Source organism: Notamacropus eugenii, chromosome 7 (genome assembly GCF_028372415.1).
Source record: "Notamacropus eugenii isolate mMacEug1 chromosome 7, mMacEug1.pri_v2, whole genome shotgun sequence".
In the NCBI taxonomy this organism is placed as follows: domain Eukaryota; kingdom Metazoa; phylum Chordata; class Mammalia; order Diprotodontia; family Macropodidae; genus Notamacropus; species Notamacropus eugenii.
This window is the reverse complement of record NC_092878.1, coordinates 9,242,406-9,266,877: the sequence shown is the minus strand read 5'-3', so window position 1 is coordinate 9,266,877 and position 24,472 is coordinate 9,242,406. Positions and strand designations below refer to the sequence as shown.

The following is a 24,472-nucleotide window of genomic DNA, read 5'->3' as shown; positions in this document are numbered from 1 at the left end:
CTAGTACGATGCCTGGCACATAGTAGGTAATTAATAAATACTAACTGAATTGATTTGAACTGAATGGTAAATTGAAGGAATCGTTAGGATTCCCAGACACTAAAGTTCAACCTGGTTCCAGAATTCATTTCCCTTCTGTCAAAAGGCAGGGGACTTAGTCTTGGATAAATACATAGGCATACATAGAACTTGGTTCAAGTGTGCCAGCCAGGGCAAGCATGGTTGTTGAATCATTCCTCAGTTGGTTTTGGAGATCATCTCGCTCTATTCTCTCATTTTACAGATAAGAAAAGTCCCAAAGCAGCCTGAGGGCACTTTCCCCATATGTGAAATTGCCAATGGGAAAGTTCATGCCAGAGTATTCAGATACACCCCAGTGCTTACTCTATGTACTTCTGTGGGTGGATGTGCTATGAGAGTACATGAGGTCCGGGCCAGAGCTTCTGAGGGCAGGTGCTGGAAAGAAATAAGGGCTTATGATTCAGTACTTTCCTTCTTATGCACTGGTTACCATGGTGACAGGACCACATCCCCTCCAGCTGCCTGTGAGGATGAGTGTAGATACGAGCATGGAAGCAAAGAAGTCAAGGAAACAGGGCATGGCCAGCTTCACCACCGTCTGCTACTCCAAATGCTTTTCTCTCCTGCTCAAAGAGAAAAAAAACAAGGCCGGGGTTCCTTGCACCCCAATTTGTGACCCCCAGAGCTTTGTATGGGCTCCCAGGCCTCACCTCAGAAGGACATCCAGGAAAATTTGCCCATGTCTCATCTTTTGATTTGATTAATACAGACACATGTTATTTGAAATAAGTCAGCGTCAAACGCCTCTACCTAACTAAAACTGTCATCTTGCCATCCCAAGCAACAAAATAAAAATTCTTGTCTTTCTCCCCCTCACCCCATAGTACCAGCCACTCAAATGCCCTGGGCACTTTGAATTCAACATGCATGCTATAAGGGCATGGGAGGTCCTCCCCAGAGCTCCTCTCAGACAGACATGAGAGTGATGAAATTTAGTAAATGTGTGTTCCGGCAGGTAATCCTTCATGCCTTGGAATCCACTCCTTCCTAATCTTCTATCAGGGCTAAGGCCAGATGTCTCCTCTGTGAGACATCTTCCCTGATCCCCTTCCGTACACACAGCATCCTCTTCCTCTTCAAAATTTTCCTGAAAATTTTTGCGTTTATCTCTCCTTTGTCCCCATCACTAACTCCACCCCACTCCCAGTGGGGTGCATGTGAACTCCCTGAGGGTAAAAATTATATCATTTTTTTTCTATTGCTATCCTCAATACCTAGTAGCTGGTAGTTCCTTAATAAATGCTTTTTGAAACAACATGAATTGAGCTGTATTGGAATGAAAGTAGAAGTGCCTGTTGAGAGCAGAGCGAGTAGAGGGGAGGGCCCTGAGAGGGGCTGGGCTTCCCTCCAGCCAAGTGGTGGCAAGAGTCCACCCAGGTTCACAGTGTGCCAGCAGAGGGAGCCCATGGGCTGCTCCATGCCCATCCTACTTCCTGCTAAGTACTCCCTCCCCTTCTGACCCTTTAACTTTGAAACCTGGGAAGTAGGAGGAGGGGCCCAAGCCAAAGTAGGCCGTCCCAGCCAGGGTTGGGAGGCCAGCCTTTTTGTACCTTTGCGTGCTAAGAAAGTTGTCCGTTTCCTGATAGGGATATGCTCAGAGCCCTCTTGCAAACTTGTTGCTTTCAGAAACTGACATCTGTCAACATGAGCTACCAGGCTGCTTCCAGAAGCAGTCAGAGGCTGTTACAGGACAAAGTAGCCCTGGTGACTGCCTCCACTGATGGGTGAGTGAATGCCTTCCCAGCAAATCCCCTGGACACCAAGGACCGGAAGAGTCTCCCCTTGCGCAGGACAGCCTGCGGAGTCTGGTCTTTAAACTATGGCTTGTAAAAGGGTGTAGTTATTGGAACAGGCAAGAGGGGGAACGTTATTACATGACTCTACTAACAACAGCTGACTTGTAGGGGGAAGATTGGAACTCAGGTCTTCCTGACTCTAGTGCAGTCCTGGTTTCACTATGCTCTATCCACAGCCTGCCTGCAAGAGGTTAATCATTCTGAGCCTTCCCTCCTACTTTCTTTGCCCTTTTACCTACTAACTGTCACTCACCTTCAGGCACTTTCACTGTCCTGTCAGAGGCCTCCTCTTTTCACATTCTTTGCTACCAGAAGGAAAGTTTTTTAAGTCCAGGTACAGCTTTACTTCAGCACCCAGCACACTGTAGTGATTTAATACACATAGTGGGGACTTAATAAATGTTTGTCAGCTGCTTCATAATTAGCCCTTCCCATTCATACAACCCACTGCAAACTCTAGGAACCAAATCTTATCCCTAACTCAGTTTCTCATGGTGCCTCTTTCCATTACAATAAATACCCTGACGCCCCAAATGTAAAATGCTAGACCTGAAATCAGGAAAATCTGAGTTTTGAAAACTGCCTGGGGGTACTAATTAATTGTGTGACCCCAGGTAAGTCATTTTATTTCTATCATCCTCAGTTTCCTTATTTATAAAATGGATAATAAGGCTTCTGTAAAGAGATAACATATAGTTCTATTTGCAAACCTTAAAATGCTATATAAATGCTAATTATGATTTTATTTTTATAGTCTCTCCACATCTGTCCTTTATTGCCATCCCTAGTATAAGAAAATAATTTGTCTCCCTAAAATAACTAACTTGTGCCAACACTGCCCATGCTAAATGCTCCTACCCCAACAGACCCAAGCTAAGAAATCCAAACACCCCAAGGCAAGGTTTGAAAATTGTACACCCTGTGTGATACTATCCCCCAGAAGCAACAGGCCTTCACTGTAACAACATGTTTAAAATGTGTGCTTATGTAAAAATAATATTAAAAATTATCCTACCCTACCTACCCCTCATATTCAATATTCACCTTTCTTTGCCATTCTCCTCTCCCTCTTCCCATTCAAATGTCAGGAGTTCCCCATTGTAATTCCCCATTTAGGGGTGCCTGCTCCTTCTCCCTTCACTACCTATGTTCCCAAACTATCAGATTCTATTTCTACCTTCTGGGGCTATAGATAACATCATAATTCAGTTGAAGGCTGATTATATCCACATTTAGGGATTTAATGGGTAAAATAAACACTATGGGGTTATTGAGAAAACAGTGAAGATATATTGGATTGGCCAGCCTCTTTGCAGACCCTCCCTTGGGATCATGAAATGCTAAGTAGAGTTCCCAAAGGCCATCTGAAAAGGAATCTAGACGGTGATGATAGGAATCACAGATTTAGCCTGAAAGCCGTATACCTGACCATCAACTACTGAGCTCAGTTTTCCATTCTCCTTTCTCACACAGCATGTACCCTGCAGCAGAAATAAGGAGAAGACATAGTAAGCCCAGATTCTGTATAGAATAGGAGTTCTTAGCATTGATTTTGGCAAAGCCCTGGACCCTTTCTTAAAATAATGTTTTTCAAATAATTAAGAGAAATGCTAAATTTTAGTTCTAGGTTAGCAGAAATAAAGGTGTACTTTTTCCCATTTTTTAACCTTTTTATTTCAAGAGGTTCATGGATCTCCTAAAATCTATCCATGGATACCTTGGGCAGTCCATGGACACTTGGTATGGAAGGAGGAGGATTCCTGGAGGGCAGGGCTCAAACCCAACAAATTTTCCAGCTAGCTCAGAAGATATTTGGGGGTCTATGTGTCATCTCATCAAATCATACCAAAAATCTCATCATTAGGCTATACCTTCTGCTTACTGCCTTTCTCCTCGTTCCTTACAGCCTCCTATAGGCTATGGAGTCCACTCTATGTGCAGGACCTAGTAAAATATAACCCCAGTTCTTATCTCAGGCTCAGGTTAGGCCAAAGCCAAAGGACTTGGCTGATTTGGTTTGGGACGACAGCAGCAGCTGCCTATCTCTACCCCCAGGATCGGCTTTGCCATCGCTCAGCGTCTGGCCCGTGATGGGGCCCATGTGATCGTGAGCAGCCGAAAGCAGCAGAATGTGGATCGAGCCGTGGCAACGCTCCAGAAGGAGGGGCTGAGTGTGACTGGCACCGTGTGCCATGTGGCAAAGGCAGAGGATCGCAAACGACTGGTGGCTACGGTGAGCAGCAGGGCCACAAGGCCAAAAGGAAGGGGAGAGGACCAGCTTTCCTTTCTTGGATCCAACTAGTACTAATGTTTTACTGAACATCATGTACTTTATATTACTGTCCTATTTATTACATAAGGTGTAAGAATTCATGATTAGTCTAAATACCTTTCCGCCAGGTAAAAGAGTGCTTATTTGCATATTGTTTTTCATTAGTCAATCCAAAAGCATCCGGAGGCCACCAGGCTGAGTTCCTTTCCCTTAGGTTCATAGATCATTAGATCTTACTGAGAGCTTAGAGATCTTCTAGTCAAATAGTGTCAAACTCAAATAAAATTGGGGGTCACTAAGCCATACATAAGGATCCCTGTGGGCTGCATATTGATTTAGTTCTAAAAAGTAATCTTATCCATGTTTTATTGTAATTTTCTTTATTTTGTTATTCCCAATTACATTTTACTTTGGTTCAGGCTATACTAGGGAGCGTATGTAGCTGGCCACAGATCTGACACCTCTGATCTAGCCCAACTCCTTTATTTTACAGATGCAGAAACGAGGTCCCAAAGAAGTTAAGTGGTTTATCCAAAGGCTCATAGTGGAGGAGTTAGGGTATAGAACACAGGTGTCCTGACTCCCAGTCTACTATATTGTTATTCAGCCATGTCCCTGTGGACCATACTGTCCATACAGTTTTCTTGGCAAAGACAGTGGAGTAGTTTGCCATTTCCTTCTCCAGCTCATTTTACAGATGAGGAAAATGAGGCAAGCAGGGTTAAGTGACTGGGGGGGGGGGGGGAGGCACACAGCAAGTAAGTGTCTGAAGCCATATTGGAACTCAGGTCTTCCTTCTTCTTGACTCCAGGCCCAGTACTATATACACTGAGCCATCTATCTGCCTAATCTACTGTATACCATGTAGTAAATACAGGGAACATCTTGAGGATGTTAATGCATTACTTAGTGTCATTTACTTAGTATTACTGTCCTGTTTATTACATAAGGTGTGAGAATTCATGATTATCCTAAATACCTTTCCCCCATATAAAAGGATGCTTCAGGATGGCTTTTGCCCTTGCCCAGAGGATCCTTACTCCTGTGGAGTAGGAGTGGACAAATTATCTGGGTTGACTTTTTTTTACAACGATATCAATATAATTAGTTTCCTTTGCAAGCCTAATTATTTTATTTTATGCATTTTGAGAAAGATCCACAGGTTTCATCATATTGCCAGAGGGATCTATGATACCAAAAATACACCCTGATCTAGAATCTCCCCAGTGGAACAGACGCATGAGAGACCTACGATCTGTCTTAATGACTAGACACTGTCCTGGCCCTCAAAGAATTTTCCCTCTAATAGAGCAGATAAGGCATGTAAGCTTATTCTCAATATAAGTATGGACACGCAAATGCACTCACAACCCACTTTTTGTTTTATTATATATTTAAAAGGAATAGCAAGTTGTAGATAATAGATTTGCAGTTTCATGTGCAGTCATCTTTTTATTTTACTAAGTTGTGGAAATGCTTGTTTTATTTCATAAATATAAAATAAATACATGTTTTTTAAAAGAACAACAAAAAAGATTTCCCAACTTACAGATTAGAGCCCCTGCTCATGGAGATCTGAAGAGGCCAGCTCCTCCTTCTCCCACCCTGCTAAGCAGATTTCCTTTCCTAGGGAGAGAATGTCTATCACACGTTGCCTACTTACATTCTGCCATAACATGTCGTGTTAGCCAAGGAGTAGACCCCAGGCACCTACTATAATACTGGTCTGCTTTGAGCCTCTAGAGGGAAGTGTCTATGACTTGGTATTTAGTACTTAGACAAGTACTTCCCATTTAATGAAACCCTAAGGGGTTCATGACTGTGATCTAAGGGATTTGTGCTAAAATTCTTCAACAGAGCTATAAACAGCAAATAATGGCAGAATATTTTGAGTTGTATATTAAACTACCCTGGGGATTCACGACATACTTTGTTGTCATTGCTAAAAGGGGTTTGCAGAAACAACAACCCTATTTTCAACCATAGTTGGAAGCTACTGATTTAGCCGTCCTGGGACAGAGTATGGGGGATGTGGCAGGAGAGGCTCCTTTCCACCTCTCCTCTTAGGGAACATTTCCTCCCTGCAGAACCTAACAGATTAGAAAGTCAGTGCAGCTAATGAGAGGGATTCTTGAAGAGAGGCTTAGATTTTTATTCAAAGGAAAGAGAGAAATACAGTTTGGTAGACAGGAAGAGGGAGGTTGTACCATGGGTACGAGACCATTTTGACAAAGGTGTGAGATGAAGAACCAGATATGTAGAGATCAAAGAAAGTCACCTTTGGTAACTAGGGTGTAAAATGGAATGAAGGCTTTAGCTGCTCAGAGAACAGTTCTGCAGACCCGTGGCAAGAAGTGTTGGTATTTGATTCTAAAGTCATTGAGAAGCCACTAGAAGTCTGCATATGTATGAGTGACAGACAACAGCTTGTATGTCTTATTTTCACAATTAAGAAAAATCTCCCAGGGCTTGCTCCCTTCACTGCAATGACCTTTGCCTACAAAAACATCTTATTGGGTTCTGCCTGATAACCTTAACCTTATCTGTAGCCTTAACCTAGATCAATAAACCAATCAACCTACATTTAGTAAGTACTTTACTATATTCTGGGCTTACAAAGAAAAAGGAAAAATATTTTCCGCTCTCAAGGAACTTCCAATGCAAAAGATAAGAAGTCCATAAACAGGTATATGGAACTGTTAGGATGAGGATAGAATTCAAAGGCTTCCTGCTGAAGCTGCCATTTGAGCTGAATCTTGAAGGAAATCAGAGATTCTAAGAGGAAAATGTGAGGAGGTATCTAAGGCTGAATTTGAACTCAGATCTTCCTAACGTCAGGTCCAGAGCTCTATCTACTATGCTACCTCACTGCTTATAATAATAAGTAATATTACATATAAGTATAATGATAGATATGTTATATTACATATGACAACATATAATAATTATAGATAAGTATGATAATATGAGTAGTAGTAATTGGCATTTATAGGACACTTCAAAGTTTACAAAATATATACATTGTACCATTTGAGCTTTTCAACAACCCTGAGTAATGGGTAATATTATGCCCATTTTAAAGATAAGTCAATCGAGGATCTCAGATTAGCTGAGTGATTTCCCTGTAGTCATGGAGCTAAATTATAACTGTCAAAAGAGGGGTTTGAACCAAGATCTTTATTCCAAGATGAACATGCTGTCTGCTATAGCTCTTTGCCCCTCTACCTTTTCTGTGCCTAGTGCTGTTGCAGGCACTGTCAGAGGCCGCACGGCATCACATAGACGGAGTACGGGGTCTGGAATCAGAAAGACCTGAGTTCATATTTGACCTCAGACAGAAGCTAGCTGTGTGACCCTGACCAAGTCATTTAACCTCCGTTCGCCTCAGTTCCCTGAATTGTAAAATGGAGATAATGACAGCACCTGCCTTGCAAGGTTACTGTGAGGATCAAGTGAATGATGCACAGTGCCAAAGCAGATACCACCTAAATGGTCTTTTTTCCTTCCCTTCTCCCCTCCCACCCTGCAGGCACTATTTGGCTATACAGAAGAGGTCATGGCCTTAGTTGGGTAGATGAGCCTATCCTAAAGTAATCGCAAAGATTCCAACACATTATGCAGTGAAGTGCTAAATTTGGGGATGTGGCCTACAAGAGCTGTAACTGTTCAGAGGAAAAGTTGAAGAGAACTTTGTGTCATTTGTGCCACCTGCTGTTACGTGATCGCTTTGTGTTCCCAAGATAGTCCCTCAGTGGCTTTTATTTTCTGGGTACTATGCATATGTAACTGCCAACAGGTGGTTAGTGGTAAACTGCCCAAAAAGTTCAATTTCCCATGTGAATAGCAGACAGAGAATAAATCAGCATGCTTTGCCATTAATATATACTTTTTCCATAAAACATAAATCTTTAGCAAAACCAGAAAACAACAGTTATTAACAAAATGCTACATAATTTTGAGCTGAGCTAAATCTAATGGGGATCATAAATTTAGAGCTGGAAAGGGCCTTATAGGCCATCAAGTACAGCCTTTCATTATTACAAATGAGGAAACTGAGGCACAGAAAGGCGAAGTGTCTTGCCAGAGGTCACGCAGCTAATAAGTGTCTAAGGAAAGACTTAAACCTAGGTCTTCCTACTGCCAATTCAGTGCCCTATCCTGTACTGACTTGGTCGCCAGGGCTCTAGCTCAGTTCCCATATAGTCTTGGTCCCTCCAAGCTCTGGTCCAAAGGTAAGTCTTGTGTCATCACCACTGGGCTGAGGTCCCACAGACTATCATTGGATAATCAATACTGCACCAAACACCCAAGCACTCTCTGGACTCTAGAATTCGGGGATGCTTAGTCATCATCTAGACCTTCAGAAATTTGCAAGCTTGTGGAGGCTCCAACTTCCTTCACCTAGAATGAGAAAGAACAAACAGAGGTCAACAGTTTTCTATCTGTTGCCGTGAGCAAAGGAATCATTAAATAAATCCCCCCAAAACTCTCCTCTTTACCACTCAGTTAACCAACCAGAACCAGTTTCAGTATATCTACACATACTCCATAGTCTATCCAAGGTACTTCCTTGACACATTATCATGACTCCAAGAAGCAAGCTATAATAGAATTTAATCTATACTACAAAACCAGTCAGGAAGATCAGTGTAGTGACTTAATGCCATGTGTTTGTGTAGCTCAGGTTGTGTGTGTGTGTGCGCTCATGTGTGTGTGTGTGGATTTTTTCCCTCCATATAATCTTTATATGACAACGTCACTTTGCACAATGCTCTTTGATGTTAATATAGTGAAACCTGTTCAGAAAGACTGTCTAATATTCTCTACAAGAGTGACTGTCTTGAAAGCTGACCTTTGTATATAATATTGTTAATAGGCCCAAAATGCATTTATGGGTGAATGACATGCATTACAAGACTAATTCCCTACACACACATTCCTAGACAGGCTTTACTGCAATCACTTTAAAGAATTCTTTTTGGTAGATAGAGAAGGGAAGTAATGAGAATGAATGGATTTATTACATTTGAATATGATTAATGTATATGTAACTTTATATAATTGTAAATATTTATTGGAATAAAATATTGACTTAGAAAAGTGGCATCACTTGAGCAGGTTGATGAGGTCAGCATATGCACCAAATCCTAGTCAGAAATGAAACTCAGAAAATGTCAAGGAGGCAAAGGAGGAGCTAAAAATGTGACAATTAGGAACTCTATACTATAGTTTAACAAAGTACTTTTGTGTAGCTTCACAAAAACTAAGCAACTAAGTACCTCACTAAGAGTGAGGTACTATGGTACATTGGACAGAGGACTGGCCTGGGAGTTAGGAAGACCTGTGTTCCATTTCTGTCTCTGACACATACTGGCTGTGTGACCATGAAAAGTCATGTAACTTCTGGTTACAGATAACTCACTAATATAATAATAACTGGATAATGAGTAACTGATCTCCATTGAGGAAGGGAGTTTCCAGTTGAATATCCCTAACTTTTCCCTTATCAGTGGCCCTGACCATATTCCTTTTCCCAGGCTATAGACCGCCATGGACGTATAGACATTCTGGTCTCCAATGCTGCTGTCAACCCCTTCTTTGGCAGCCTGGTGGATGCCAATGAGGAGGTATGGGACAAGGTAAGAAAGAGTTAAAGCACCCAAGAGGTGAGCCTTGAAAATGTTCCATTTTACCAAGGAAAAGTTTAGTTCCATTTAGAACAAATTGTCTAAAGCTCAGAATATCTCTAACTTTGCCGTTATCAGTGGCCCTGACCATATTCCTTACAATCTACTTTGAGAAAAGGAGACTAGTTTAATATGCAATGCTTGCTCAAGACACTTATGAAATCAGTTTGGGAGCCAAGTAGTTACACCAGATTTTCATATAATTATAGATACAGAGCTGGATAGGAACTTTGAGGTCATCTAACCCAACCCCTTCATTTTACAGATGGAGAGTGAGGTCTAGAGAGGTTTTAGTGGTTTCTTCAAGGTCACTTCAGTAGTAAGTGTGAAAGCTGAAATTTGATTCCAGGTCCTCTTGTTGCAAATTCAACATTTCAACACCATCCTGCCTATTGCCCATTTTGTTTTAATAGGATAGAAACATTTGCTAGGACCCTTTATCCCAATTCCCCGTACTATGTTTCCCCCTCATGATCCCACTTTGCAGAAAATGTGGCCAGAAAATCACAAGAGTACCTCCTTCCCATTCCCAAAGGCCATATCAGTGCTAGAATAACCTCAGACACATGTACGAGGTTGGCCTGGGCCATCCTTGAGAAGTTCAGTCCATCTGTGTGGAGTAGCACCAGAGAGGCTCAATTCCATTCATTCTTGTAGCATGGTACAATGGAAAGAATTCTGAATTTGGAGGGGACCTGGGTTCAAGTCCCACAGTGAGTAAGCCACTTGAGCTCTCTTCTTTCTCTCTAAAATTAAGGGCCTGGACTAAATGGCCTCTGGAATCCCCTCTAGCTTCAAGTCTTTAAACCTATGGACATGTATTTGTTAAGTGCCTACTATGTACAAGGCACCATGATAGGCATTGGGAATAGACAAAGACAAAGAGAAAGCAATCCCTTCCCTAAAGATGCTTACAGTCTACTAACTACATGACATCCCCAATTGGAAGACTCCCAGAGATGCCAGGTAGATTCCATGGTAGCCTTGGATATTCAGGTCTGTTCTGGTCAAAACAAGACCATCAAGGTGGGTTCAGCCTTGACCCTGTCTCTAGAGATAGGGAGGGCAGGTCTATGTGCTTGCTTAGATGGCTCTAATCCTCATCCAATGACCTAACATCCCATCTTTCTTCACAGTGGCTTCCTAGTAACTGATTTTCCTCTTCTCCATTTCAGATTCTGAATGTTAATTTGAAGGCCACAGCCCTGCTAATGAATTTGGTGGTGCCAGAGATGGAGAAACAAGGGTACGGGAGTCAGAGGGGACCTGTGTGGTGGTGGGGAGTTAGAGTAGGAGTGAATGAAATATACCTCTCATGCATTTGAAAGGAAAGGAAAATAAGGGTAGGGGATCTCTAACATGAGAATGCCACAACAGTCTCATTGTCTATTCCAGAGGTGGCTCAATAGTGATGGTGTCCTCGATTGCTGCCTATACACCCTTCCACGTAAGTCACTCCTCTCCTTCTCTTGATACCCAACTTTCTCCAGCCCCAAGATCTTAACTCTTGTTCCTTTACAGAATCAGATATCCATATTCTCTCTTCCAGGAGAAATAACCAACCTGAATCTTAACTGAAGACAGACAAGATTCAGGAGGGGGTCTCCTTTCCTCCTAAGCACCAGCATGACTCCCTCCTCCCTGGGCCAAGACTCTCATTCCCTTCCCTCTAGGCATTATCCTATTAATTAGTGTCCTTAAAATGTTGTATCCAGAACTGAGCACAGGATTCTAGTTATGACATGATCAGGGCACTATCCCCTTCCTAACCTAGGGTACTTTTTTTGTGTGTGGGACCTGCACTTTCATCAGTATTAGAAAGCTTCCCTCTACCAATGCAGAGCAGCACCTACTCTGAAGTTCAAATCTGGCTTCAGATACTTATTAGCTGTGTGACCCTCAGCAAGTCATTTAACCCCAGTTGCCTCCACCACCATCCTCCCGAAGAAAAGAAACTAATTGTCTGGGAGAGTTATCTAGGACTCTGTGAGGTTAAATGATCTGTCCAGGGTCACACAGCCAAGGCAGGACTTAAACTCAGTTCCTCCTAACCCTTAAACCAGCTCTATATTGACTTTGTTATTTGATCTCTCCAAAAGTCACCCAATCTCCTCAGACCCTCCCAAATCCCAATCCACACAATGCTGTCAAAGGCCCTCCCTCACCCAATCCCCCACCTCTCTCACCTCTCTACATGGTTTTTTTTCATTTATTTAGTATTTTATTTTTCCCTAGTTACATGTGAAAACAATTTTTAACATTCATTTGTAAAGCTTTGAGTTTCAAATTCTCTCCCTTCCTCCCTCCCTACCCGTCCTCATTGAGAAAGTAAGCAGTTCAATATAGGTTATACATGTGTAGTCATGCAAAACATTTCCATAATAGTCATGTTGTGAAAGAAACCATAGACCAAAAAAAACTCATGAAAAATAAAGAAAGTATGTTTCAGTCTGTATTCGGATACCATCAGTTCCTTCTCTGGGGATAGATAACATTTTTTCATCATAAGTCTTTCAGAGTTGTCTTGGATCCTTGTATTTCTGAGAATAGCTAAGTCGTTCACAGCTGATCATCTTACAATATTAGTGTGACTTTATGCACAGTCTTTCCAGGTTTTCCTGAGAGCATCCTGCTCATCATTTCTTATAGTGCAGTAGTATTCCATTATAATCACATACCACAATCTGTTTATTCCTTCCCCAATTGATGGGCATCCCCTCAGTTTTTAAGTCTTTGTCTCCAGAAAAGAGATGCTCTAAATATTTTTGTACTTGCAGGTTCTTTTTCTTTTCTTTTTGTTTTTTAATCTCTTTTGGGTTACAGACCTAGTAGTGGCATTGCTAGGTCCAAGGGTATGTATGGTTTTATAACCCTTTGGGCATAGTTCCAAATTGCCCTACAGCATGGTTGGACTAGTTCACAGCTCTACAAAGAGTGTATTAATGTCTCATTTTTCCCACCTCCTGTCTAACATTTGCCATTTTCCTTTTCAGTCCTATTAGCCAATCTAATAGTAATCCTAGCTCCTTTGCCCTCCAGAATATCATATTCAAAGCCCTCCTATCCTTTAATGTAGAAGCTGCCAAATCTTGTGTTATCCTGCCTTTGGCTCCATGACGCTTGAATCGTTTCTTTCTGGTCACTTGCAATGCTTTCTTCTTGACCTTGGAGCTAAGGAATTTGGTTATAACATTCCTGGCAGTTTTTATATTGGGATTTCTTTCAGGAAGTGACTAGGGGATTCTTTCCATGTCTATTTTACCCTCTGGTTCTAGAATATCAGGGCAGTTTTCCTTGATAACTTCTTAGAAGATGATGTCTAGGTTCTTTTTTAGATCATGGCTTTCAGGTAGTCCAATGATTTTAAAATTATCTCTCCTGGATCTATTTTCCAGGTCAGTTGTTTTTCCAGTGAGATATTTCACATTGTCTTCTATGTTTTCATTCTTTTGGTTTTGTTTTATCCTTTTTTGATTTCTCATAAAGTCATTAGCTTCCATTTGCTTCATTCTAATTTTTAGGGAGTTATTTTCTTCAGTTAGCTTTTGGACCTCTTTTCCATCTGGCCAATTCTGCTATTTAAGACGTTCTCCTCATTGGCTCTTTGGGCCTCTTTTACCATTTGGCCATCTTTTTTTTAAAGTATTATCTTCTTCAGTTTTTTTTTTATTGTCTCCTTTACCAAGCTGTTCTCTTTTTTCCTGATTTTCTTGTATCACTCTCATTTCTCTTTCCACTTTTTCCTCTACCTCTCTGACTTGATTTTCAAAATCCTTTTTGAGCTCTTCCATGATCTGAGACCAATTCAAATTTTTCTTGGAGGCCTTGGATGTAGGAGCTTTGACTTTATTGTCTTATTCTGAGTGTGCATTTTGATCTTCCTTGTCACCATAGTAACTTTCTAAAGTCAGAGTTTTTTCTATTGTTTGCTCATTTTCCCAGCCTTTTACTTGACCTTTAACTGTTGTAGTAGGGCTCTGCTTCTAGGGTGGAGGGTGCACTGTCCCAAGCTTTAGGGATTTTGTGCAGCTGTATTCAGAGATACTTCTAGGGCCCTAGAAGTATCTTTTAAGTTCTTCCAAGGTGGTATGATCTAAAGAGAGCTGTTTACTATTCTCTCAACCTGTTCTCTGATCTGTGAGTGACCACAAGCACTTTTCTCTGCCCTGGAACTATGAGAGCAGTGACCCCTCCACTGTGGCCTCAAGCTCTGCTGTGTTAGTGGACCTCCTTGCCCTGGGACTGCCACACAGGACTATGCCCCAGGTCTGAGTATGGGCAAAGCAACACAGTCCTGCCTTGGTGCTAGCAAAAAGACTACTGTAATTTCCTTCTGACCAGTTGTTCAACCCCCTTACTGTCTGTGGGTTGAGAGCTACTGCCACTACTGATTCAGTTACTCCTAGTTTGCTGTGACTTAGGTGGGACAGACCTTTCCTGCTGACCTTCTAAGTTGTCTTTGGCATCTGTGGATTGAGAGGTCTGGAAACCACCATTACTGCCACTGATTCAGTCACCCCAAAGCCTGCTCCCAGTTTGCTGGGACCCAGTCTATGCTAGCACAGCCTGTACTGGATTGTGCTCCTCTCTCACCCCGGTACAGCAGACCTTTCCTGCCAACCTTCCAAGTTGTCTTGGGCTGTAAATTTGTTTCACTCCATCTTTTTGTGGGTTCTGAAGCTCTAGAATTTGTTTAGAATCATTTTTAAAGGTTTTTGAAGGGGTTTAGGGGAGAGCTCAGGAGGTTCCCTGCCTTTACTCTGCCTTCATGGCTCTACTTCTTACCTCTCTACATGTTTAAAATACTTCTACACCCTTCCAGATGTACACTTTGTTTCCTCTTCAACCCAGATTAGAGTAAGGTTCCAACATCACCAACCCTCCACCTCAGTTTGCTTCCTCTATGTTAATTCTTCCTTTCACACCCCATTTTATAATATAATTGCTTCATTTTACTTTTTCCTACCCAATTTTGTTTTATAGAATCACCCCATCATGCACAACTCAGTCTCAACCTTTCTTTCAAACTACCCAGTAATGATAACAGTTTTAAGACTACTGATAACATTTACATATATATATATATATATATATAGTAAACAGTTTGACCTTAATGCATGCCTTATAATTAGTCTTTAATGTTTTCTCTTCTGGATCTTTTATATGAAATTTTCCATTGAATTCTGGACTTTTTGTTACAAATACCTGAAAGTCTTTCAGTTCATCAAATATCCTTTATTTCATTCAGGATTATACACAACTTTGCTGGGTAAATTCTTGTCACAACCCCAGTTCTTTCGCCTTCAAAATATAATATTTCAAGACCTATGATCTTTTAGTGTAGAAGTTGCTAGGTCTTGTGAAATCCTGATTCTACCTCTGCAGTACTGAAATGATTTGTTGTTGTTGCTGCTTGCAATATTTTCTCCTTAACTTGGGAGTTTTGAAACTTGGCTATGACATTCCTGTAAGTTTTCTCCTGGGACTCTTTCAGATGGTGAATAGTAGATTTTTTTTCTTTTTCTACTTTATCCTCTTATTCTAGGACTTCAGGGCAATTTTCCTTCATAGTTTCTTTTAATATTTTATCCAGATTCTTTTTTTATCATAACTTTCAGCGAGTCCTCCAATTTTTATGTTGTCTCTCCTCAATCGGTTCTCCAGATCACTTGTTTTTCTGAGATAGTTCAGATTCTATTCTAGTTTTTCTAGTTTTGTTATTTCTTCATATCTTATAATGTCATTCAATTTCTCTTGCTCGATTCTAGTTTTCAAGTTGTTTTCTTCCTGAAATGTTGAACCTTTTTTTCTAAATGGTTAACTTTTTTTTCATAATTCTCTTGGATTACTTTTATTTTTTTTCCTAATTTTTCCTCAATCTCTCTTATTTGATTTTTTAATTCCTTTTTAAGTTTTCCCAAGAACTTTTGGGGGCGTGTGACCATTTAACATTATTCTTTGGAGTAGGAGTATATTTTTTTAACCTCACTATCTTCCTCTAAATATGAACCCAGATTTTTTCTTATACCAAAGTAACTATTTATGATCCGGTTCTTTTTCCTTTGCTTACTCATTTTTTATTTTTATTTTGTTTTATTTTATTTTTTAGCAATTTATTATATAACCAAGTTTCAATCCCAACTTGTGGGTAATGTTGCCCTAGGTCTCAGGTTCCCACCCAGACATTTGATATTCTTTAGATAAAAGTTTGTGAGGTGAAAATCCCTAAGGCTGTGAGGTCAACGTTTGTAAGGCCAATTTTTTAAAATAATATTTTATTTTTTCCAATTACATGTTAAGATAGCTTTCAACATTCAAGTTGTGGTATATAAATGTAATGGAATACTATTGTGCTCTAACACATGAAGAGCAGGTGGATTTCAGAAAATCCTGGAAAGACTTACATGAACTGATGCTGAGTAAAGTGTGCAGAACCAGGAGAACACTGTACACAGTAACAGCAACATTGTGCAATGATCAACTATGATAGGCTTAGTTCTTCCCAGCAATATAATAATCCAAGACAATTCCAAAAGACTCATAATCAAAAATGCTATACACATTCAGAGAAAGAACTATGAAGTCTGAATGAAGGTCAAAGCACACTATTTTCACTTTTAGATATTTTTTTTGTTTTTCATGGTTTTACCTTTTGTTCGGTTTCTTCTTTCACAATATGACTAATGTGGAGATATGTTTACGTGATTGCACATATATAACCTATATCAGATTGCTTGTTCAGCCATTCCTCAATTGATGGATATTCTTTCCATTTTTCTTCTATCTTTTCATTCTTTAGATTTTGTTTGACTGATTCTTGCTGTCTCATTGCTGTCTACTTGCCCAATTCTAATCTTTATCAAATCGTTTTCTTCAGTTAACTTTTGCATCTCTTTTTCCATCTGTCCAATTTTTCCTTTTAAGGAGTTATTTTCTCCAGTTAATTTTTGTACTTCCTTTTCCATTTGTCCAATTTTTCCAGTTAGGTTTTATGCTTCCTTTTCCATTTGACCAACTGTTCCTTTTAGGGAGTTATTTTCTCCAGTTAATTTTTGTACTTCCTTTTCCATTTGTTCAATTTTCCTTTTCAAAGAGATGTTCTCATCAGTGAATTCTTTTTTTATAATTTTAAAATCAGTGGCCAGTTTTTCTTCTATTTCCTTCTTCAGCTGTTCCAGGAGAGCTGTTTGTGCATGCGAGCAGTTCATAGTCCCTTCTGAAGTTTCAGATGGAAGTACAGTCTCAGTATTGACCTCTTTGGTATTTGTGTTTTGGTCCTTATCCCCATAGAAAGATTCCATGGTTTTTTTCATCCTTCTTTTGCTTTTTCTTGTTCATGATGTTGATCATGTGTTGTGGCTTCTAGTTCTTTCAGTTAGAAGCTGCAGAACTTGGTTTTGAGCCAACTTGTATGAAAAAGATAAGAGCAGGTTTTTGTTTTGTATTTTCCCGATCAGCCCTGGGGTTAGCTTGTTCTAGTCTTTCAATTTTTAATTCTTTGCCACCACATAAAGAGCTGCTATAAATATTTTTGTACATGTAGGTCATTTTCCCCTTTTATATAATACCTTTATAATACAGAATTGGTAGTGGTATTGGTGAATCAACGGGTATGCACAGTTTGATTGCCCTCCAAATTGGTCTCCAGAATGGTTAGATCAGTTCACAACTCCATAAACAATATATGTGTCCCAGTTTTTCCACATCTTCTCCAACATTTATCATTTTCCTTTTCTGTCGCATTACCCAATCTGATAGGTGTGATGTGGTACCTCAGAGTTGTTTTGATTTGCATTTTTTTAATCAATAGTGATTTAGAGTATTTTTTCATATGACTTTAAAGAGCTTTAATTTCTTCATCTGAAAACTATCTGTTCATATACTTTGACCATTTATCAATTGGGGAATGACTTGTGGTCTCATAAATTTGACTCTGTTCTCTATATATTTGAGAAATGAGGCCTTTATCAGAAACACTTGCTGTAAAAATTGTTTCCCATCTTTCTGCTTTCCTTCTAATCTAGCTTGCATTGGTTTTGTTTGTGCAAAACTTTTTAAATTTAATGTAATCAAAATTGTCCATTTTGCACTTCACAATATTCTCTATCTCTTGTTTGGTCAACAATCTTCCATTCTCCATAGATCAGGTTACCTATTCCTTGCTCTCCTGATTTGCTTATGGTATCACCCTTTATGTCTAAATCATGTACCTATTTTGATCTTATCTTGCTATATGGTGTGAGATATTGGTCTATGCCTAGTTTCTGCCATACTATTTTCTAGTTTTCCCAGAAGTTTTTGTCAAATAGTGAGTTCTTATCCCAGAAGATAAAGTCTTCAGGTTTATCAATCAGTAGATCTCTATACTCTTTTGCTACTGTGTCTTGTGTACCTAATCTATTCCACTGATCCATCACTCTATTTCTTAGCTAGTACCAAATAGTTTTGATGATTGCTGCTTTATAGTATAGTTTTCGATCTATTACAGCCAGGTCACCTTTCTTTGCATTTTTTTCCATTAATTCCCTTGATATTCTTGACCTTTTGTTCCTCCAGATGAATTTTATTATTTTTTTTCTAGCTCTACAAAATAATTTTTGGTAGTTTGATTGGTATGGCACTGAATAAATAAATTAATTTAGGTAGAATTATCATTTTTATTATATTAGCTTGGTCTACCCATGAGCAATTGATATTTTTCCAATTATTTAGCTCTGACTTTATTTGTGTGAAAAGTGTTTTGTAATTGTGTTCATATAGCTCCTGGGTTTGTCTTGGCAAGTAGACTCCCAAATATTTTATACTGTCTGCAGTTATTTTGAATGGAAATTCTCTATCTCTTGCTGCTGGCCTTTGTTGTTAATATATAGAAATACTGATGGATTATATGGGATTATTTTATATCCTGTTACTTTACTAACTTTAGGATTCTTTGAGTATACCATCATATCATCTTCAAAGAGTGATAATGTTGTTTTCTCATTGCCTATTCTGATTCCTTTCATTTCTTTTTCTTCTCATTTCTAAAGCTAACTTTTCTAGCTAACATATTGAATAAATGGTAATAATGGACATTCTTATTTCACCCCTGATCTTATTGGAAAGGCTTCTAGCTTATCCACATTACAGATAATGCTTGCTGTAGTTCTAGATAGATACTATTTATCATTTTAAGGAAAGCACCATTTATTTCTATGCTCTCTAGTGTGTTTAATAGGAATGGGTGCTGTATTTTGTCAAAAGCTTTTTCTGCATCTATTGAGATAATCATATGACTTCTGTTGGTTTTGTTATTGATATGATTAATTATCCTAGTAGTTTTCCTACTATTAAACCAGCCCTGCTTTCCTGGTATAAATCCCACCTGGTCATAGTGTATGATCCCTGTGACATACTGCTATAATCTCTTTGCTAATATTTTATTTTAAAATTTTGCATCAATATTCATTAAGAAATTGGTCTATAATTTTCTTACTCTGTTTTGATTCTTCCTGATGTAGGTATCCACACTGTATTTGGGTGATGAAAGGAATTTGGTAGGACTCCTCGCCCATTTTTCCAAATAGTTTATAAGTATTGGAATTAATTGTTTTTTAAAGGTTTGGTAGAATTCACTTCGATTTCTTTTTCTAAAATGGGCTTTTTAAGAATTTTACTTTCTCTTCTGTTCATCTGAGCAACATATTTTTGTAAATATTCGTTCATTTCACTTGGATTGTTAGATTTATTGGCATACAGTTGGGCAAAATAGTTCCTAATTATGGCTTTAATTTCTTCTTCGTTGGTGGTGATTCATTTTTGATATTGGTAATTTGGTTTTCTTCTTTTTTAATCAAATTAACCAGAGGTTTATCTTTCTTATTGGCTTTTTTCTCATAAAATCAGCTCTTAGTTTTATTTATTAGTTCAATAGTTTTCTTACTTTTAATTTTGTTAATCTCTCCTCTGACTTTTCAGAATTCCTAATTTGGTGGAATTGGGAATTTTCAATTTGTTCATTTTCTAATGTTTTTAATTGCATGCCCAGTCCATTGATCTGGTTTTTCTCTATTTCATCCATGGAAGCATTTAGAGGTATAAAATTTCCCCTACGTACTGCTTTAGCTGCATCCCACAAATTTTGGTGTATTGTCTCATTATTGTTATTCTCTTTGATGAAATTATTGTTTCTACTATTTTTTTTGTTTGACCCATTCATTCTTTAGGATTAGATTATTAATTCCAATTAATTTTTAATCTATAGCTTTTTGTTGCATGTAATTTTTATTGAATCATGATCTGAAAAGGATGCATTTAATATTTCTGCCTTTCTGCATTCGAATGTGAGATTTTTATGGCCTAATACATGGTCAATTTTTGTGTAGGTGCCATATAACACTGAGAAAAAAGTATATTCCTTTCTATCCCCACTCAATTTTCTCCAATACCAATTCTCCCTAGCTTTTCTAAAATTCTATTCACCTCCTTAACTTTTTGAAAGGTGAAATTCCTTGAGGCCATTAATGAGGTAAAAGTTGAGGTGAAATTTCTTGAGGCCTAGTAAGATTCTCTACAGAGCTACCCTCAGGGCCTCCCATTTGTTGATTCAGTGGAGCCAGCCTGGAGGTGTCTACACTTCACTCAAGTCAAACCTCAGCTCCTCAAGTTCTTGTCTTTTCTGAGGTCCTTTCAAGTTATCTTAAAAGGACACTTGTTTACCCCTTTATTTTTGATGCTCTATGTTCATTTTGTGGCAATTTTCTGTTTTTGGAAGAAATTTGGAGAACCTGGAAATTTCTGACCTAGTCCATCATCTTCCCAGAATGCTGCCCCCCTGTCTTCTTAATATTCAATACTACCTCACCACCACCACCACCACTACCCCTTTGGTCTGTCCTGTTCCTTTTGAATAAGATAAGAACTACCAGAGCCATACTTCGGTCACTGAGTCCCAGTCCAGCAAATCTCAATATTTTCATATTGTGTTAAAAGAGAGTATAAGGATTCTATCCACCTCCTCACTTAGAATACTCAGAAATTAATATAAACTGGAAAAAAACCACATTTTTCTTTTCCATCCATCTAGTATCTGGGCCCCTATAATGTCAGCAAAACAGCCCTGCTGTCACTCGCCAAAAACTTTGCTTATGAGTTGGAACCAAAGGGCATTAGAGTGAACTGCCTAGCACCAGGCCTCATCAAGACCAACTTCAGCTCCATGGTAAGGATGGGTAAGATAAAGAGGAGAGGGAGGTTTAGGGTCCACCCACTGGGAGTCCTACTGAAATTCTTCCTCCTTTCTGGAGAGATGGCTATCTTCTTGTGGGGATTCAGGGGAGGAGACATCATCTGTTTCTTAAGTTCCCCTGTAATAGCCTGGCCTTTCCAATACACGCTTACCATATCATCCCTCCTCCACCTCTCTTTTCTGATATATGGGGTAAAAAGAGAGATCAAAGCCTCCATCCCCATTTCTTCTGTGTCCCTTTCAGGGATGACACATATAACCCTTCTATGCTCCAATGGAGTGACTAGCCAGAAAGTGATCAAAAGAGAGGAATATAAAATAGGAGAAGAAGTCTCTGGGAATAAGTAGGTGAGGGGAGGAAAAGGATGAGGTGATATTATATCTAGCTTCTAATCCTAAATCACTTTGGTAAAAACCAAAACCAGTCCCTTTCTCTCACTGTCCCTTGGTTTCCTCCTTTGGGCAAAAGCAATGTCATGCCAATGTCTCCCTTTTCCCAACAGTTTTGGGAAAATAAGGCTTATGAGACCCAGATTAAGAACACCCTGAAGATATCCAGGTAAGGTCTTCATTTGGTGAGTAAATGGGGGAAAAAGGAGAAATACTGCAAGGGTACAGTCACCCAGACAACCCAGATATATCACACAAGATCAAGCAAGTGGTGGCACCATCCCCCAGCGCAGAACACAAGTCATTGATGTTAGCATTCTCTGACATTTAAAGGATTTTAGGCCCTTTCAAACAAGCATGGAGTAGGTGTTTTTAATAAATGTTTATTGAAGGAATACTTAGTGCTCCTTTTATGCCATGATCTATTCTAATTTTTATTATATTTAGCTATGTAGTATGTCTTATTCTCTCCCTCCCACTAGATTGCAAACTCCTTGAAAGCAGGAATCATGTGCTACAGATCTTTAGCTCTTTCCTTTGCCTTCCACAAAACCTGAAACATAATAAGCACTTAAGAAATATTTGTTGACTCAATCTTGAATGAAACATATTTGGGGAGTAGATAAACATACAATAATGATGGTGGTTATCGGTGTGTCTAACTCTAAACAATAAGTGAATTTCTGAAATGAAAAAACTGCCTATAAACTAAATTGAGCCAAATCAAAGCACATTTTGAGAGTACTAGGAAATGTTGCTATTTAAAGGACACTCTCAGTGTGATCTTTAGGAAAGGAGAGGAGCCTTGGTAGTACAAATAATTACCACTATCCCTTATTTATAGGGGCAGTTAGGTAGCACCATAGATAGAGAGCCTCAGTTCTAGAGTCAGGAAAACTCATCTTCAGTGAGTTCAAACCTGACCTCAGACGCTTATTAGCTGTGCGACCCTGGGCAAGTCACTTAACCCTGTTTGCTTCAGTTTCCTCATCTGTAAAATGAACTGGACAAGGAAATGAAAAACCACTGCAGTATCTTTTCTAAGAAAACCCCAAATGGGGTCATGAAGAGTCAGAAATGACTGAAAAAATGACTGAACAACAACAAAACTTTAGGTTTTTGATATTGAATTTTCTTCAAGCAGGATGTACTTGTAATTTGTCATCATCATTTTATAGCAGCAAGGCAATGTGATATAGAAGTAAAAGGTCAGCCTTACAGTTAAGAAAATATGGATTCAGATGCCATCTCTATCCCTTATTGACTGGCTTGCCTCTGAGCAAAAAAATTCAGCCTCTCAATTCGCTAAAGCAATTCTCTAACTCTGTAAGATACAAAGTATTTGCTAATCTGTGTTTGGTAGAGGGGATTCCCTTCCTTTAGGAGTTCAGTACATCAGTGAACTCAGAGGACAAGTCTGAACAAAAACCAAATGATTTTAGCATGATATTACGCCTGTAATTATTCAACAGCTCATGATTTCATCAGTATGGGTTTACCCTCCAGTGATGCCTAGTGCAATTCCTCTGTGATATAATAGGCAGTCTTTGAGAATTGCTACAACCAAAATATCCATCACTTTTTAGGGCCAATCGATCGATGAGCCTGAATTTAGTGAGGCTGGTTCTGAGGACAGATGTACTATCTGTCACCTAGTCTGTGTTTGAATTCTAAACCAGCTTGGTAAGACCTCCTGAAGTTAATATTCCTTTTAAAGAACTCAGGGTCACCAGGATGAGGAATCTACTTTAGTGGAATTATTATTATTACGTAAACACATGGCCCATCTGTGATTTCATAAATATAGGAGAATTCCTGGTCTGGGGACCTTTCTCCATCAAAGAAGATGGCCACCTGTCCATATAATTTAGTATCTAAATCCCAGCCAGTTGCTAGAAGCATACAAAGATCAGGACTAGGTCAGTGGGTCAAAGGTTGCTTTTGAAACTAGTCTTCCAAGAAACGAGTCTACATATCATACTACCTTCAGTAGTAATAGTAACAGTAATAGTAGTAGTAGTTGTAGTAGTGGTAGTGGTAGTGGTGGCAGTGGCAGTAGTAGCAGCAGCAGCAGCAGCAGCAGCAGCAGCAGCAGCAGCAGCAGCAGCAGTAGTAGTAGTAGTAGTAGTAGTAGTAGTAGTAGTAGTACTAATGTATTTCTTAAAACTATTTATTTACAAAACCCTTTCAGATACAGATTAGGGAGAGGGAACAAAGCAGGCTGGTACCTTGAAGTATATTTGCTACCTTTTAACAAACGTTGTTTGCTTTGGGCAGTTGATTAGGAAGAGCTGGGTCAAAGCACCCAGGCCACTTGATTTCATCCCCTATTTCTCGTCTTCCCTGTGAGGACTGTCGTGAGGATCTAGTCAGATGATGTAAGATGCTAATGTGTGACCTGTGATATGATCATGGCTGTTTCCCAGGCTGGGTGATCCTCATGAATGTGCAGGCATCGTGTCTTTCCTGTGTTCACCCGATGCCAGTTACATCACAGGAGAAACGATAGTAGTGGCTGGAGGGGCCCATTCTCGTCTTTGATCAACCTGGGAAGACCACCCTGAGGTTCTAGCAGCTGTCTGTAATCAAGAGAAGGCTCAAGGTTGGACCTTCACTACTGAGTTCCGAGATTCCCATCTCCTCTAACCATGCCCATCCCACTGAGTTCCCTGGATTAAAAAAAAAAAAAAAGGCCTGTGTAATCAGCTAGAGTTCTCTCTGTTTGCCATGTATGGGAATAAAAGTCGCCCTTAAGGAAATCTGCCTTGTATAAAACTCTACATGATATACGAAGGTCGAACTGAACTATTCATTTTTCTAGACCAAACCGACCCATCTACTTTATGCAAAACTAAGATCAGCTGGAGGAAAGAGCGAGTGAGGGAATGAGGACTGAGACGGGGACCAGGCCAGGGAAGAGAAAAGACTTAAACACGGGAGGCAGGAGGGAAAGGCCCAGGGAGACACTGGAGAAAGGGGCAAATCTCTGATTTCGGTGCCATTAAAAATGAGATTAACT

General features: G+C 39.5%; 1 protein-coding gene across 1 annotated transcript; it reads left to right on the top strand.

The window, feature by feature from the left end:
* The first annotated feature begins 1,540 nt into the window (after positions 1-1,540).
* Positions 1,541-24,212, top strand: LOC140514185 (dehydrogenase/reductase SDR family member 4-like). Its single transcript, XM_072624295.1, has 8 exons — positions 1,541-1,805; positions 3,933-4,110; positions 9,687-9,788; positions 11,012-11,082; positions 11,232-11,283; positions 20,902-21,036; positions 21,567-21,622; positions 23,880-24,212. Exons 1-8 carry the CDS (start codon positions 1,672-1,674, stop codon positions 23,992-23,994), a joined length of 843 nt encoding a protein of 280 aa, XP_072480396.1. The 5' UTR covers positions 1,541-1,671; the 3' UTR covers positions 23,995-24,212.
* Positions 24,213-24,472: the final 260 nt, after the last annotated feature.

Coding starts and splice junctions, on each gene's coding strand:
- LOC140514185 (XM_072624295.1), top strand. CDS start 1,672: ATGCTCAGAGCCCTCTTGCAAACTTGTTGCTTTCAGAAACTGACATCT. Junction 4,111..9,686: donor GCAAACGACTGGTGGCTACG/GTGAGCAGCAGG, acceptor TCCTTTTCCCAG/GCTATAGACCGCCATGGACG. Junction 21,037..21,566: donor AGACCAACTTCAGCTCCATG/GTAAGGATGGGT, acceptor TTTTCCCAACAG/TTTTGGGAAAATAAGGCTTA.